The sequence below is a fragment of the Ursus arctos genome, unplaced genomic scaffold (genome assembly GCF_023065955.2).
Source record: "Ursus arctos isolate Adak ecotype North America unplaced genomic scaffold, UrsArc2.0 scaffold_9, whole genome shotgun sequence".
Classification (NCBI taxonomy): domain Eukaryota; kingdom Metazoa; phylum Chordata; class Mammalia; order Carnivora; family Ursidae; genus Ursus; species Ursus arctos.
The window spans coordinates 78,965,758-78,984,370 of record NW_026623111.1 but is presented as its reverse complement, the minus strand read 5'-3'; the positions used below and the strand labels follow the sequence as shown (position 1 = coordinate 78,984,370).

The following is an 18,613-nucleotide window of genomic DNA, read 5'->3' as shown; positions in this document are numbered from 1 at the left end:
ATGTTTAGTTTTTTTTTTTTACACATTTTTAGAAAGATTTTATTTATTTATTTGAGAGAGAGAGGGTGTGAGAGTGGAGGGAGAGAGAGAGTGGGAGAGGGAGAAGCAGACTCTCTGCTAAGCAGGGAGCCTGATGTGGGGCTTGATCCCAAGACCCTGAGATCATGACCTGAGTTGAAGGCAGACACTTAACTGACTGAGCCACCCAGGCCCCCCTTATGTTTAGTTTTAACTTATGGAAAGTTTATAGCATACATAAAAGGAAGGGGAATAGTGTAATCAATCCCTGTTGCCCTCTTGTCTTTAACCTTTATGAATATATGGCCAATCTTATTTCATATATATTTTCTCTACCCTTTCTTTTATGCTCCTGCAGTATTTTAAAGCAAATCCTAGACATAACTATATTATTGTTTTATAGACTCAATGTTTTGATTTACTCATACATTTACCACAGTATTTGTTCACCATCCCTTTTATGTATTTCATCTATCTGGAAGCATTTTCCTTCTGCCCAAACATACATATGTATATGTATGTATATGTGTGTGTGTGTGTGTGTGTGTGTGTGTATGTATATATATATATATATATATATATATATATATATATATATATAGTATCCTCTTGTGAAATCTTAGTGGTAAATTTTATCCATTTTTGTTTCTTTGAAATGTTTTTAATTTTGAGCATTTTCTAGAAAATAAGTGCAGAATTAAAGTTGACAGTTATTCTTTCTGAGCATTTTGAAGGTATTATTTCCATGCCTTTTAAAGCTGCCATTGTTATTGTTGAGAAATAAATAGAAAGTCTAATTTCTGTTTCTTTGTAGATAATCTCATTGGCTTCTTTAACAACTATCTCTTTTTCTTGGGTATTCTGTAGTTTCACCATGATATGACAAATGAAAGTGTGTCATAAGGAATTAAATGATTGTAATTTTGAGTTATTATGTTTAATTTCTTCGTATTCTACTTCGAAGTGATGATTATTGGTCTGTAAACAGGGATATAAGGGAATATATTTTATTTAAAAAAACCCTACGGTGAATACTTTTGGAGTACATGATTCTTAATTTTTCAGCTTTTAACTTTCTTCTCAAGATCATGTGTATGTACATGATGTAACATGGCATAGTATGCTTTCTGTATTTTCCTACAGCACTATTGGAGATAATTATGAAAAATGGAAGCACTGCTGGAAATAGCCCTCATTGCCGAAAACCATCAGGTTGCGGTGACCAAAACAAACCTAATTGCACAAAGGATAGCACATCTGGTAGCAGCGAAAGTGGAAAAGGCTACACCAAAGACCAAGTAGATGGAGTTCTCAGGTAGGGATAAGTATGACTTATATCTCAACTATAATTGATACTAATGTAATTTTTAAATATTATAACGCCTAAAAAAATGTGTGAACTGTAATTCAGTGGAAGAACAAACATGGAAGAATTGAACTCTAGGTGTTTTATGCTTTATGTTATTTATCAAATCAGTCTGTAAAGTACCAACTCTATGGAAGGTCCCATCTTTTAAAGTAACTGTAAGGCAAAAGTTGCTTCCAAATATTTTTTCTTGGGGAATAGTATTTCAAATTTTTGACGCAGTATGGTATTTAGATAACTGTATTAAAAGGATAAAAGAGGGGAAAGAATTGTTTTGTCTTTGTGTGCAGGAAAGTAGGAGGATTTCATATGAGAGGAAAATTGAGGGCAATAGCGACAGCATTTTCCAATTCCTGCTTGTATTAATGTAGCACAATTTTTTCGTATTTCTTTAAGGCAATCTTTATATATATATATATACACACACACACACACACACACACACACATATATATGAACATAATAATGTCCTCTTCTTTTAATATTTTTCTTACTCTAATTATTCTGCCTCTGTGTTTTTAGTTTTACCTCATGTTACACTTCTACTTAAAGTAGAAGAATTAGGTAGAGTTGGAAGATTGTGAACTGAGTTTGGGGATCTGACATAACTGATTTTATAATTAAGAAAAGATTTTCTGGAAATAAAATGAACCTTTGCGTATGAAACACTACAGAAAATGCTGTTTTGTTTTCTGCTACAGCTTAAGGAAGCTGTACTGATATTGTACTGATGTTGCTCTCTAGGGAAACTAAAGTGTAAGCATGAAGGACTCTAAACAGAGATTGATCAGATAATTCACTCTCCATCTTGAGAATTATAGTACAGTGAACTAGCACAAGTGAAGAGTAGATAAAACTAGATTGTCTTTATGTTTTCTGATCTTATTTCCTTTTTTTCTTCACCCTTTTTTCTCCATTGCTTTTTAGTTCATTCTTTTTTTTTTCTTACCATAATTTAGAATTGAAGTCATTTTAAATCAAATATCAATGTATTTACATTTTTTCGTTTTTCCCTGTATATTTAGATGCTAAAGGTTGATTGTAACATTTTATCTGAGTGTGGCCACAGATGTTGGTGTTTGGTGGAAAAAAAGTAAAGAAAAAAGACTCCCTAATCATGGTGAAGCCATGCTAAAGGGTATTTGATTAGCATGAATGGTAGTGAAGCACTTTTGGGATATAAGCAATTTTGCTAACTACTTTTATAACTAATACTGTGTGAGAATGGGCTGAATATGTGAGATAAGTGAATGAATAAATGAGAGACTTCCTTTTGAATTTCTTCAATAAAAAGCTTTAATTAAATGGTGTGCTGAAATGTGTTCCAGGAAACCACATCTATTTGAAAACAAATTGTATTTTCTTGTAGAATTTACTCTCTATTGGGAGAGTATGTTCTTAATGAAAGACCTAAATAAAGTTTATATTATTGTATGTGATTTCTGTTTAGAATCATTTTGTGATTAAAGAAAAGACTGTAGAACTACTTACATGTTTTGAAATATCACCAAAGAATAGAGTTGAAATGGAGAATAGGTATCCCCTAAATCGGTGCTGTTTTTTAAAAATCTTTTTTTCTTTGTTTCCTCTACCCTCACCTTAAAAGGAAAAAGAGGAGTAGCACAAGGTATGGTAGAAATAAGGAAGGAAGAGCAGTGCTTTGCTTTACTGTCTCTTGCAGTATTTCGGCAGGATATCTTGAGAATTTTAGAATGAAAGATGATGGTGTATGGCCAGATTTGGAAAGATGGAAACAGAAGATTGAGGGAGTTTCTGTCTGTTGGCTTCTATATTATATTCTCTGTGAAATTGCAGATGAGGTTATCCTCTGAGAGTTAGAAGAAAAGAGATGAGATTGGAAGCTTGAGGAGAGTTGTAGAAGTATGGAAAATTTACAGAGGCGAAAGGCAAAGGGAATGGAAGGATTGCTGGTTAGCATTGAGGATCCAGCCAAGTTTGAGACAATGAATTCTTATTGGGTATGAGTATTAGCTTAGTAGTACAGCTGTATTAGAAATTGTTTCTCTGGTCAATAATTTTCTTATCCCTTTTTTATTAAATGCAGTTTTTTTTCCTTTGAGGACTAAATGTGATTGGAACATTCTTTAATAGAATCCCTAAGTTATTCAGACTACTTTATTTTATTTTTATTTTTTTTTAAAGATTTTATTTATTTGACAGAGAGAGACACAGCAAGAGAGGGAACACAAGCAGGGGGAGTGGGAGAGGGAGAAGCAGACTTCCTGCTGGGCAGGGAGCCCAATGCGGGGCTCGATCCCAGGACCCTGGGATCATGACCTGAGCCGAAGGCAGATGCTTAATGATGGAGCCGGCCAGGCGCCCCTATTCAGAGTACTTTAGTTGATAACTTACATGAGTTGCTTAGCTGAATTATGTAACACTTACTCATTATATTAGTCTTCATAAGTGTTGCTTTAGTGAGGTAACAGATCACCAGCAAACACTTAGGTGCTGTATGTTTTTGTTTTTTGTTTTACCTATACACAGGGGATTTTTTCTGAAGAAAGCCACGTTATCTTGTGTTAGCAGGATTATGCAAACAAGTTGCTCAGTGACAGTTTGGCTCAATGGGAGAAGCCATGCAATAATACTGCATCCATTGCATAAGTAAGAGCTAGCTTATAATAAGACTGAAGAAAAAGTATATAACTTTGTAAAGCTAATATTCTGTGTAACTGAACACTGTTGTCTTTGAGTTGAAATATACTGAAAAATTATTGAGAAGAAGTATCCTGGATCTAATTTGAAGTTTTTAATTTCTCATTGAAAAAAAGCCCATCTTTTATTTTAAAAATTTACAAGATCATTGTTAAAGCATTAACAGGGTCATCATTCTATTTATCAATTAGGAACACTTCCATACAATTGTTAAGTCACTTGAATTATAGGGATTTGATTAGAATTTGATTTAAGCTGTAGTTCTTAAAGTGAAACCATTTTGCTAAACTTATAAAGTTTAGCAAGTAATCCTCTGCCTCAGGAATAAATAAGTATTTCCCTAAACACCGATTAAATTTGGAGTCTACTTAAATGATCAGCTATAACATGCAAAAAAGAATTGAAAGAGAACCTTCCTGCCCTACCCACTATGGTTTCATGCACATCAAGGAAGACATAGGGGCTGAAGTAGATGGACTTTCCATTGTTGAGCTGCCTGTCAGTCTTTCTGGGCTGATTATACAATATTTCCTTCCAGAGTAGGTAATAGGTTACCTCTTTTTAATTTATTTTCTTTTTTATCTCTTTTTAAAAAATTCTTTGGTGAAGATGGAGAAGGTTTGAATCTTTCAGTAAGGAGTGAACTGTAGAAAGTATGACAAATTCATTTAATTGGTGAAGGAATGATGAAAAAAATATGAATTAAAATAAATATATGAATGGTAATTTTTCATTCAAGTGTGAAAAATTAGGTAAAAGTGTATTTGGAGGATTACTTGAACTATATATTGGTGTGTTGAGCCAGGTGCATTGATGATGTCAATTTTGTACCTCTCTTCTGGCTTCTTAAAAAATTTCTCCTCTAATATATGATGAAATGCTCAGTGCAGGGAGGATATGATAAAACTAGCTACACTTAAGAATTAGTGAAATAATTGTTTTTCTACTTTTTTCTCTTCGTGACAATTCTTTTCCTTTTTTAAAGATTTTATTTATTTGAGAAAGAGAGCATGGGGGGTGGCGGGCAGAGGGAGAGGGAGAAGCAAGCTCCCTGTCTTTGTGACAATTCTTAGCTTTATGAGCCATCTCTAGAGGATTATGAATTCCAACCTAATTTCCCTACACTATCCAGCAGTCCTCTCTTGGGCTGCCTTTTTCTATTGCCTAGCCTCTTATGCTCAGGAAATCTCAACAAACAATTTTGGAGGGTTAATCTGGTATATAATTAATCATTTTATGCATACAAACCAAGTAATAATGACTTTAGGATTGTTTAGTGTTTTGTTTGTTACTGCTTTGGTTTCCTGCATTCAGATACTATGTGTCATATTCATAGCTCTATTCCTTGTCCTACAGTCTATTCTCCTCTATTCCAAATTGACTTCTGGTGCCAGCTACATTTTTATTATAGTACTTACCACCTGTGACTTTTAGATCTGAACCATTTCTGCCCTTACATTGGACCCAGTCATCCATATGTCCATTCATCATCCATCCGTTCAACACATATGGTGAACAAGACATAATCCTTGCCTTCAAGAGGCCTGTAGTCTGAGTAGTCAGGCAAGGTAGCTGCAGTACACTGTGGTAATTGCTGGGAGAGGGCTCACGTCCAGAGGGCTATAGGGGATATAAGAGGAACACCAAACCTAGTCTTGAGGAATTTGAGTTCTTGAGAAAAGGAAAAGGTAAGTTGAGGTCTGAAGAAATTGTAGAAACTAGCTAAGCAAGAAGAGAGGCAGAGAAGACATGTTTTGGGCACCAAAACCAATATTTGAGGAAAATACCTACAAGGGAAGAGACTATTTAAACACTGATTGGAAAAGCAAACAGAAAGGAAGAGGTGGGTTACTCTGGTGTCCGAAGGACTCCTTTTCCTTGTTCTGATTCTGAGATAGCAGGATTTTTAAATCAGACAGACTGAGGTTTGAATCCTTACTTGTGAGGCCTTTTCTTTTTCTTTTTTTGAAAAAATTTATTTATTTATTTGAGAGAGAGAGAGACAGCCAGAGAGAGAAGGAACACAAGCAGGGGGAGTGGGAAAGGAAGAAGCAGGCTCCCAGCGGAGGAGCCTGATGCGGGAACTCTGGGGTCACGCTCTGAGCTGAAGGCAGACGCTTAACAACTGAGCCACCCAAGCACCCCTTGTGAAGCCTTTTCTAATCATCCTATTTAGAATAGCTGGCCTCCCCGTCCATTCTCTCGTCTCCTTTGTCACTTTAGTTTTCTCTAAATATTTATCATCATATGATGTACTTCATATTTTACTTGTTGTTCTTTGCTCATCCCTCTCACAATTGTAAATTTAGTGTGAACAGGGATTTTTTTAGACTGTTTTATTCACCACTAGCATCTGAAACAGTGTCTAGCAGAAAGTAGATGATCTGTAAATTTTTGTTGAAGAAATAAATTTCCGTTTCCACCTATTACTTACTTGGTTACAGGACTTTTGGCAACTTACTTAACGATTTCCAGCCTCGATTTTCTCATTGGTTAGAGAGGAAAAACATCTACCGAATGAGGAGTAAATGAGACAGTTTGTATAAAATAGCCAACATAATAAGATTCTACAACTCTCTGTGTGAAATCTTTATAGACCAGATGTAGTTTGGAATTCAGAATTGTTCATATTTTAGAAAGGTAATAAGGAGCATATATTATACATTACATAATAACACTTAACATCTGGTGAGCAGCCCATTACTTAATAGTAACATTTCTGCAGCAACATGTAGAAATACTCACACTTGAATGGGATAAATGAAAACTTTATAGCAGCTTCACATCCATTCAGGTCAAATTTTGCCTCTAAAAGAATTCAAGTCAGGTTTTTGCAGTCAAATTATAGAATAACTTTCATTTTTCAGAGCTTTATGGATATTGGAACATGGATATGTGATTGTGGACCTGGGCCTGACACACAGTAGGTGTTCTATAAATGTCCCCTTTCCCTTTTTCTCTATCACATAGTTTCTAAACATATCTGAGAGAATGGTTCTTACAAAAGCAGGAATCGTTCTGTTTTGTTCACTAATGTATCTCAAGTGCCCAGAGCACTGTCTGTGACATAACTGGTGCTCCATAAATATTGTTGATTAAATAAAGGAAATAACACGTTTATGAAATAAAGTTAACTATTAATATTTATTAAGTATCTAAAGTAGAAAAATCCAATTTTAATTATTATTACCATAAAGAAGACTGTATAACGGATTTTTGTTGATATGTGATTATAAAAAAATTTCTTTAATCTTAAACATGTCTTTTTTTTTTTTAACTGTTCATTTAACAAATGTTGAATGCTTTCATTATGAAAGGAGAGCTAAGGCTCATTTATTCTAGAAATATTTACTGAGAACCTATCCTGTACCAAGCACTATCATGACTTATAGTTTCAGTAGTAAGATAAGATCAATCTTGCTCTTTCCTTTGAGAACTTTGAGTCACTCTGCAATTCTCTAGCTACTGGTGGACAATTATGCCTTAGATCTTTTCACCTGTTACTGCCTCAAGCAATCACATATGGAACACATCTAAAGTCATAAAGTACTCCACAGAAAATGTTTAAAATGTTACTATATTTTAGTGAAGGAAAATTGTTAGATTTTAGGAGAATATTAGCATTTAATAGTATTAACGTTCTCTGCTCCATTCAGAGTATTTTTTTTTTCTTAATATACTTCAAAGACTCTGGGCTTAAATCTCTTAACATCTTTAATTAGCTATGTAAGTAATCTTTAAAAGTATGCTAATCATAATGAAAATTGAGTCTAACAAGCATTTTGAGTCCTGTGATATATGTTATTATGAGATCTTATTTTTCTTAGACAGATGAGTTCTCTTTAGTATAGTGGAGCTGAGTTAACTTGCCTTGACATTTAACCCATAGGGTACTTGTAATTGTTTTACATGCACTAAAGTGTTACTTTGATATTTGGTAGGTCTACATTATGTGACAACAAAAATCTTGGAATTCAATGCGTATTAATTAATTTTTAGCTATGACGTACTTGTGAAGAGTTCTGGAATTTCTTTGTGCACTTAAGAGTACTGTAAAATTGTTCTTGTTCGCTCCTTCTAGTTTCAGTGTGTGCTGTCCTTCATCCATGATTGTTATGGGCTTTGCTTTACTTCTCTAGTTGTGATAAAAAGCACCAAGGACATTCTCATGGCCAACTCTCCTTAGACTGGAAAGAGGTTAAAGGAATGGTCTGTGGTCAAGAAGGAGAATGAAGCAATAACCTTTAATGGGATAAGCTATCATTTGATGGAAAACAATCCACAGACAGTTCTTTCCACTATTCTAATAAATCAAAAATTAGAGATACTACATGAAGTTCTTCCTTGAAATTTACATTATAACACACTGTTTTGTTCACAGCATAAACAAGTGTAAAAATTACTATGAAGTACTTGGAGTTACCAAAGATGCTGGTGATGAAGATTTGAAAAAAGCTTACAGAAAGCTTGCTTTGAAGTTTCATCCAGACAAAAACCACGCACCTGGAGCAACAGATGCTTTTAAAAGTAAAGTAAACCTTTTAAAGCAATTTTACTAAGCTCTTTTTAGAATCCACTTTACAATGTCTTAGAATATTAAATTCTACCTATATGGTACATTTAGAAGCCAGCATAAGCAAAGTCCTCAAAACCCTTTAAATCTCTACTATTAATTTGTTATGCCAAGAGCCAAACAAATACACTGTGGCTTCATGAAAGCAAAATGCCAGTTTTGGCGAAGTTCTAAGTAACTTTTCTAGATAATCATGCATACTTTCTAGTTTACCACACACTAGTAGTGTGGTGATTATACACAAGCTTCTAGTGTATTACCATCTGCTTCCAAAGGGAACTAAAATAAAACATAGCTTTTGCAAGTTCTTAGGATAGTAGAGACTGTCTAGAATTGGGAAATTGCTTGGATTTTTCTGCCCAGTGTTCTTATATTCCTGCTAACTGGCCAATTTTTTTTTCATTTTCTTATATGTGGTTCTAAATAATGTGATTTTTTTTTCTTTTTAAGAATTAGTTTCTTCAGGTGCCTGGCTGGCGTAGTCAGTGGAGCATGCAGCTCTTGATCTCAGGGTCATGAGTTTGAGCCCTACGCTGGGTGCAGAGCTTAAAAAAAAAATTTAGTTTTTTCCCTTTTGCCTACTATTCATTTTTCTTCATTTTCTTAATACTATTTCAGGGTTGGTTTTTTTTCTCTTTTTTTTTTTTTTGCCAATTTAGTAAATAAATGTCAGAGAGTTGATTTTTATAATTTTGTATTTTATATACAATTTATTCATAATAGTTAACTTCTAATTCATAGGAAAAATTTTATATTTGTGATTGTTTCTCCTTTTGAATTTGGCATTTATAGAGCCAACAGTTAAAAAAAGTTTTTTCACATTATGAATTAAAATAATTTAATTTAAAATAGTTGGTAAAGAACATTTAGGCAGTGAATTTTTGTATGTTTGTGATCTGCTAAGTGATTTTGATATTAATTCTCCATTAATGTTAAAAATGTTAAACTGCTTTCTCTCACTTCTGTATTGAAGTCATTTATTAGTCTTGGAATAACAGTAAGTGGATCTCCCAATATTTTACATCCTATGCATTTTGAAGAGGTGAGCAGCTAAATGCCACCCCAGCTAGACATTCAGAAGGGGCTTTACAAGGGTGATGACACTTGGATGTGGTACATTTCAGAGTCTAATGCTCTACTTGGCACACTAGACACTGAATATTCATCATCATCCTGGGAGGTGGTTCATCTCTAGAGAAGAGGCTCACATTATTCAATACACAGGAGGTTATCTGTAAATCAGAATGCCAATTTATTAATCCCAAAGAGGATCAGAATAGGGAGTTGGTTGATGAGCCCATTTTTCATTGAATGGAAACTACATAGAAAACTAGATTGTAATCCACAGATGCTTGGTGAGCAAAAGTAGTTAATTAGAAAATATTACAGTTAGTGTCATCATTCAGAAATGGCAGCTTTCATTTATTCTCAGCACACAGGGTCTTCTCTTTATCTTCTGAATCATCTTATTTTATTTTATTTTATTTTATTTATTTATTTATTTTTTAAATTTCATTTATTTATTTGACAGAGATAGAGACAGCCAGCGAGAGAGGGAACACAAGCAGGGGGAGTGGGAGAGGAAGAAGCAGGCTCATAGCGGAGGAGCCTGATGTGGGGCTCGATCCCAGAACGCCGGGATCACGCCCTGAGCCGAAGGCAGACGCTTAACCGCTGTGCCACCCAGGTGCCCCCATCTTATTTTATTTTAAACCCATTGATCCAAACTTCTATTTTTGGGATACAAAGCTGCTTATTTTAAGCAAATACTATAGTCTTTTTCTTTTGTATGAAAACTAAGTATAGATTGATTGCTCTACCAAAACACTTTTTACAGAAGATGGAAACCATTTGCTTTTTATTTCCTCCAAGAATAGAAAAAGAGGAGATAATTGGTTTAGGGAATTAAATTAGATAGAAGAGATACTTTCATTTGTGTGTGTTTTTGTTTTGTTTTTTAAGTAAGCTCAGTGCCCAATGTGGAGCTTGAACTCCCAATCAAGAGTCACATGAAAAAAAAAAAATGCTGAGCCAGCCAGGTGTCCCTTCATTTGTGTGTTTTGTAAAGCTTTAAAAATAAGAGGTTGCTATCAAGGAGGGTAGACTAAATGAACTCTTAAGTTCATGCGGCTGTTTGTTCTTTACAGTTAAGATTGTAACTCAAGTTTCTCAAAAAAGGGAATATTTTATTAACATCTAGAGAATGACTTGCACAGTACATATGAACATACTTTTAAAAAACATTTGAATAAATTGAAATGGATCCCTTTCCTTCCGTCTGACGTGGATGTCTTCAAAATATACCTGGTCTACTTTATCTTCAAAGACAAATACTTCAAAGTATTTCAGAGACCATTTGAATACTACCTGTGCCTGTTGACATACACATGAGGGTAATAACAAGGGGTGTGGTTTGGCTCTTTATGTGTTTATTTGATAAATAATAATGGATCAGATGCTGTTACCTGTGTTAGGCCTGGTAGTTCAATATTCTTAATATTTGGGCTAGTTTTGTAGAGAAATACAACAGGAGAATACGAGATATTCTCTTGCTCAAAGAATTTGTAATTCATTAAGGAGAGAAAAGTATCACACAGAATATTTGGAATAATGCTAAGAGCTAACATTTGACAGGCATTTTATAGTTTTTCATTCCTATTTTTTCATTTAATGCTTATTAAAAATCTTATGAAGTAGTCAGGGAACTAGTGTCACCCTCCTTTCCCCAGTAAGAAAATTGAGGCTCAGAGAGATTAACCGATTTACCCAGGATCTCCCAGAAGACTGAATATAGTTAAATACCAAAACATTCAATAAAAATGTTTGAAGAAAAGCCAGAAAGATAGATTATAATCAGAGTAATTAGAGAATATAAATAGTAATTAGAGAATATGCTAGATGAGAATTAAGAGTTTTCTAGACATGAGTATGATTAGAGAAGAGAGAAAATGGCAGAAATTTGGGTATGAGAATGAGGCAAGTGATTTAAAAATCAGTGACGACTTCCACTTTCAGGAAGATGGAATAAATATACTTCCCCCTATTTCTTGCACAAAGTATAATTGAATATTACATAAAAAAGCAAACATTAAAAAAAAAAAACTTTGAAAGGTGGAAAGAAGAAGGTAGATGAACTAGGGACCTTGGGATCCAAAGAACTACATGGCAGTAAGTTGCTTGGGTTTTTCATTTTGCCTTTTGTATCTTAGACTAGGTGCTGGAGAAGCAGACAACCCAGAAATACCAATAATCACAGATAAAAAATCCCCAAGAAAAGCCTACTTTCTCTAGCTAAAGAACCAGAAGGGGGCAACCTAGTAAGACAGAAAATTTTTAAGCAATAACCATCCAATACAGCCAAATATCAAAGAAAAAACTGTGGTCCCACCTACAGCCCCATCAGCAAAGGCTGAATAAAGAACCTAGCCTGTCACCCTCTCTGGGCTGTAATAAGATGCCTTGACATGCCTACCCTCTTTACTTGGGGGGTAACAGAGATGATTGAGTAGGGAACTGGTCCTTCTGCTTGACAGTAACAAGGTGTGCCTTTCCATCCCCAGTGGGGTAGTGTCATAAGTGGCCTAGTAGAGAATCAGGACTTTTACCAGAGGTAAACAAAACAATATCCTTTTCATGTCAGTGAAGCTACCTGGGGGGCAGTAATGCAGCAGCCCTACCTACTCTTTCCAGCCACAGAGATGTCATTGGAGGCTTTATGGGAGACTAGAAATCTCATTCCTGCTCGGCAGTAACAAGGAGCTCCACCTTTCAGATGTCATCAGAGGCCAAGGGGGAAACCTGAACTTTTATTCCCATCTGGAAGTAATAAGGTGGTATTTCCACTTCCTGTACCAGAATAATGTCAGAGGAGGACAGTTAAAAACAGGAGTTTTAGACAGGTCCAGAGTCTCAAAAGATAATACCTCAAATGACCACATTTCAGTAGAAAATCATTTGTCATACTAAGAACGAGGAAAGCCTCAAATTTAACAAGTCATAGATGTCCACATGGAGATGACAGAGAAGTTAGAAGTGCGTAACAAAGATTTTATTTTTTAAATTTTTTTGAAAAGATTTTATTTATTTATTTATTTGAGAGAGAGAGAAAGAGCACAGAGAGACAGAGGGAGAAGCAGACCCCTACTGGGCAGGGAGCCCGACGTGAGGCTCGATCCCAGGACCCTGAGATTGTGACCTGAGCTGAAGGCAGACGCTTAACTGACTGAGCCACCCAGGTGCCCCCCTAACAAAGATTTTAAAGCATCCATCATAAAAATGCTTCAGTGAGCAATTACAAATATGCTTTAAATAAGTTTTGAAAAATAGTTTCAGCAAAGAAGTAGAAAATCTGAGCAAATAAACAAAAGGTATAAAGAATCAAATGGAAATTTTACAACTTAAAAATATAAAAACTGAGGGACTCCTTGGTGGCTCAGTTGGTTAAGCATCTGCCTTGGGCTCAGGTCATGATTACAGGGTGCTGGGATCGAGTCCCACGTGGGGCTCCTTGCTCAGCGGTTAGCCTGCTTCTCCCTCTGCCTGATGCTCCCTCTGCTGATGTACGTGTGCTTGCTCATGCTTTCTCTCTCTCTGACAAATAAATAAAATCTTTAAAATAAAATAAAATCGAGCAATAAATGGGATAAACAATAAAATAACAGAGGAAAGAATCAGTGAACTGGAAAATAGAAAAATAGACATTATCTAGAATCTGAGCAGCTCCAGGGACAAGTGGGACTATAACAAGATTTAACGTTTATATCATTGAGGTCTTAGAAGGAGAGGAAGAAGAGAATATAGCTGAAAAAGTACTCTAAAATAAATAAATAAATAAATAAATAATAAATTAAATAAATAAATAAATAAATATTGAATACTTCCTATACTTGGTAAAAGATATAAGCTTACATAATTCAAGAAGTTGAATGAACCCCAAATAGTTAACCCCCCCCCCCCAAATCCATACCAAGACACATCATAGTCAAACTTCTGAAAGCTAAAGACAGAAAATTTTGAAAGAAGCAGAAGAGAAATGACACCTTATCTGCTGGGGAAAAACAATTCAAATGACAGTGAATTTCACATTAGAAACTATGCAGGCCAGGAGGCAATGGCCCATTTTTAAGTACCTTTTGAAAGAAAAGAACTTTTGCCCAGAATTGTATACCCAGGAAAAACATCCTTCAAGAATGAAGGGAAAATCCGGACATTTTCAGATGAAGGAAAAAAGAGAATTTGTCATTCGCACACATACCCTAAAAGAGTAGCTAAAGAAAATTCTGTAACCAAAATAAAACAGTAAAAGAAGAAAGCTTGAAATAGGAAAAAAGAAAGAACGTGGTAAGCAAAAATATGAGTAAATGTAATATACTTTATTTCTCCTCTTGGATTTCTAGATTATTTGACATTTGAAGCAAAAATTTTAACATTATCTGATATGGTTCTAAATGTATGCCAAGAAAATATATAAGACAATTATGTTATAAATGGGCAAGGATAAAAGAAAGTAAAAGTAAGAGTTTCACAGTACACTTGAACTAGTAAAACGATGACAGCAGTAGGCTGTGATAAGTTATGTATGTATAATATAATACCTAGAGCAACCACTGAAAAGTTATACAAACAAATACACTCAGAAAACACTAGATAAATCAAAATGGAATTCTAAAAAAGAAATGTTTAACTCACAGGAAGTCAGGAAAAAGTACAGAAAACAAAAAATAAAATGGCAGAAATAAACCCTAATTTATCAGTAGCTACATTAAATGTAAATGATCTAAATATGCCAATTAAAGACAGATTGGCAGAGTGAATTAAAAGACATGACTGTGTGTTATCGACAAGACACTCCATTTATAACAATATAGACAGGCTGAAAGTAAAGAGATGGAAAAATATGTATCATGAAATGTTAATCCAAAGAAAGCAAGAGTGGCTATATTAATATTAGATAAAGCAGACAAAAAAAGTTACCAGAGAAAGAATTATATGATAAAAGGGTCAATCCTTCAAGAAGACATAGCAATATATATGTGTTCACATCAAAAAACAGATGCAAAATACGTAAATCAAAAACTGAAGGAGATATAGACAAATTCATAATTATAGTTAGAAACTTCAACACCTCTCTGTCAACAACTGATAGAACAGCTTGACAGAAAATCAGCAAGAATATGGAAGAATTAAACATCGTTACCCAACAAGATCTATTCAATGTTTATAGAACACTCTATCCAACACCAGGAGACTATAAATTGCTTTTCAAGTGCTCACAGAACATACACCCAGATAGAGCATATCCTGGGTCATAAAATAAACCTCCACCAAGTTAAAAGACTGAAGTCATACAGAGTGTGTTCTTTGACCACAACGAAATCAAAGTAAAAATTAACGACAGAAAGATAATTGGAATATGGCTAATCACTTGGAAACTGGACAGCACACTTCTAAATAATTTATGGGTCAAAGAAGTCTCAAGAAATTTTTTAAATAATACATTAATCTGAATAAAAATGCAGCATATCAAAATTTGAGGGGACCAGCAAAAGCAGTGTTGAGAGGATTCATGATACAAGCAAATAGGAAAAAAAAAAAAAAAGCCTGAAAATGAGTAGGAATAGAAAGGAATTGCCTCAAAATGATAAAGGAGCAACTACAGAAAACACTGTGCTTAATGGTAAGAGACTGAACGCTTTCCCCCTAAGATTGAGAACAAAGCAAGAATGTTTCCTTTCATCACATTTATTCAGTATAGTGTTGGCAATTCTAGTCAGTGCATTAAGGTGAGAAAAAGAAGACCCAAGGACTAGAAAGGAAGAGATAAAACTGTCCCTATTTACAAATGATGTAATTATGTATAAATCCCAAGGAAAGCACCTTCCCCCCTCCCCAAATTTTAGAATCAATAAATATATTCTGTAAGATTTTCGGATACAAGATAAACATACAAAAACTAATTTTTATATTTAGAAATATTTAGTTCATTTCTGTACACTAGCAGTGAATATATAGACACAAACTAAAAATACATTACCATTTATAATCACACATATACACACAAGAAATACTTAGTTGTAAATTTAACAAACCTCGTACAGGATTTTTATGCTGAATGCTATAGAACCACTAGGAAAGAAGTCAGAGAAGATCTAAATGAATGGAACGTTATATCATGTTCATGGATTGGAAGACTCAGCATAGTAAAGATGTCAAGTGTCCTCAAATTGGTCTGCATATTTAACACAATGCCTGTCAAAATCCTAGGAAGACTTTTTTTGTAGATAACAGCAAGTTTATTCTAGAACTCATATGGAAAGATAAAGAACCTGAATAAACAAAAACAATTTATTAAAAGAATGGAGTAGGAGTCATCAGTTTACCTGATTTCAGGACTGACTTTATAGCCACAGTTATCAAAACAGTACAGTATTGGCAGAGGGATAGACAAATACATCAATTGAACAGGATAGGGAACCCAGATATGGACCCATACAAATATACCCAAGAGATTTTTGACATAGGTGCAAAAGCAATTTAATAGAGGAAAGACAGACTTTTCAACAAATGGTTTTGGAACAATTAGATATTCATAGGCAAAAAAAGTTGACCTTGACCTGAATCTTATGCTCGTTACAAGAATGAACTTGAAATGAATCATGAAATATAAAACACTTTTTAACTCTTAGCAAAAATCATGGAAGCAAATCTTTAGGCTCTTAAGCTGGACAGTTATTTCTTATACTTAACACCAAAAGCACGGTTCATAAAAGTTAAGAAGTTGGGTTTCATCAAAATTTTTGAAGTTTGCTCTGCAGAGACCTTACAGAGAGGATGAAGAGATAAGTAACAGAGTGGAGAGAATATCTGCCAAACACATATCTGAAAAGGACTAGTATCTAGAATATATAAAGAACTCGCCAAATTGAAAATTTTAAAAACAGACAATTCAGTTAGGAAATGAGTAAAAGACATTCCACTGAAGATGACATACAAATGCAAAATAAGCAATGGAAAGATTTTTAACATCATTCATTAGCCATTAGAGATAATGTAAAGTAAAACCCAATGAGATACCACTACGCACCTATCAAAATGGCTAAAATAATAAATAGCAACAACACCAGATAACCGGTATGGATGCAGAGAAACGGGATCACTCGTACATTGTTGATGGGATGTAAAATGACACAGTCACTCTGTAAAACAGTTTGGCAGTTTCTCAAAAAACTGCTACCATACCACTACCATACAACTTAGCAATTACATTCCTTAGCATTTATCCTAGAGGTAAAAGTTGATGTTTATACATAAATCTGTACATGAATGTAAATAGCAGTTTTACTCATGATACCAAAACCTAGAAACAACCCAGATATTGTTCGTTGGATGAATGGTGAAACAAACAGGGATGCATCCATACCATGGAATACTACCCAGCAATAAAAAGGAATGAACTACAGTAGTAGTTAGCCTTACTTGCAGAGGAAATGTTCCAAAACTCGCAGTGGATTCCTGAAAGTACAGATAGTACTAAACCCTGTATATACTGTGTTTTTTTCCTATACGTATCCACTTATGATGAAGGGTAATTTTTAAATTAGGCACAGTAAGATATTAACAATAATAAATAACAATAAAACACAACACAATAATAATATACTATAATAAAAGTTATGTAAAAGGTCTGTCTCTCTCTCAAGGTGTCTTTTTGTACTTCATTCACCCTTGTTGTGATGATGCGAGATGATAAAATGTCTCCATGATGAGATGAAGTGAGGTGAATGATGCAGGTGCTGTCATGCAGCATTAGGCTACTATTGACCTATGGATGATAGGTTAGGAGGAGGGCCATCTGCTTCCAGACCATGGTTGATTGAGGGTAACCGAAACCATGGATTGGGAGTGAAGCCGGGGACTACTGTTTTGGCTTACATAGCAACCTGGATTGATCACCAAAGAATTATGCTGATTGAAAAAGCCCTATCCCAGATGGTTTCATTCCATTTATATGTTGTATTATTTTATTTATTTTTATTTATTATTTTATTTATATAATATTCTTGAAATGCCAATAACATAGAAATAGATATTAGACTAGTAGTTGTCAGGGGTTAACGAGGGGATGAAGGAGAAGGAAGTGGGTGTAGTTATACAAGAGCAACAAGAGGATGGTAGTGGAAATGTCCTATATCCTGATTATATCAATGTCAATATCCCAGTTGTGAGAGTACTTTAATTTTACAAGATATTGCCATTGGAGAAATTAGGTAACAAGTACAGAGGATCTCTCTGTATTATTTCTTACAACTTGGTGGAAGGTACTTTTGGTGAAATAAGTGAGACTGAGGTAGAAATGTGCTTTGTAAAGCTTTTGGACACCAACATAAATTTTGGGTTTAATATTTTGCTAATAAGAAACTGAAAAAGGTTTTGATTATGAGTGTAGCACAAAGTAAATGGATAGACAGTTACTCTAGTCACAGTAGATGAAATAAATTGTCTTGCATATACAATTATGGATTATAGCCATATTTTATACAGATTTTCTAAAATATCTTAATGTGTGGAAATTATTTTTTTGAATAGCAAAACCTTAAAATAAAACCTTAAAACCAATATATTAATAGTTTAAAAAGTAACAGCATTGTGAAATTACAGGGATACTCTATTTAGTATATAGAGGTAAAACCTAGAATTGATATTATTGGAAGTACAACGCTGGCAGATATTGATAGATATGCTGTTTTTTTGGGGTATCAGTTAATATCTTGGTGTTGTTTGTAAATACATTGTTTGGCTCTCTGATCATGCTTTCCCATTAGAGCAACATTATAAATGATGGCTGTATTTCTGAGTCATAGATCTATTTGAGAATCTAAAGAAAGTTTTCGACAATCTCCTTCGATAGATGGACCATCCAACTAATTTTTCATACATTGGGGTTCACAAACCACCTGAAAGCTATCTCTGAATCCCAG

General features: G+C 34.3%; 1 protein-coding gene across 1 annotated transcript in view; it reads left to right on the top strand.

Annotated features, from left to right (window-relative positions):
- The window catches only part of DNAJB14 (DnaJ heat shock protein family (Hsp40) member B14), a 49,628-nt gene that overhangs the window by 15,351 nt on the left and 15,664 nt on the right, over positions 1-18,613 (top strand). Inside the window, exons 2-3 of the mRNA XM_026509659.4 lie at positions 1,162-1,333; positions 8,445-8,590. Of these exons, the coding sequence (XP_026365444.2) occupies positions 1,162-1,333; positions 8,445-8,590 (318 nt within the window). The remainder of the gene's footprint in view (positions 1-1,161; positions 1,334-8,444; positions 8,591-18,613) is intronic.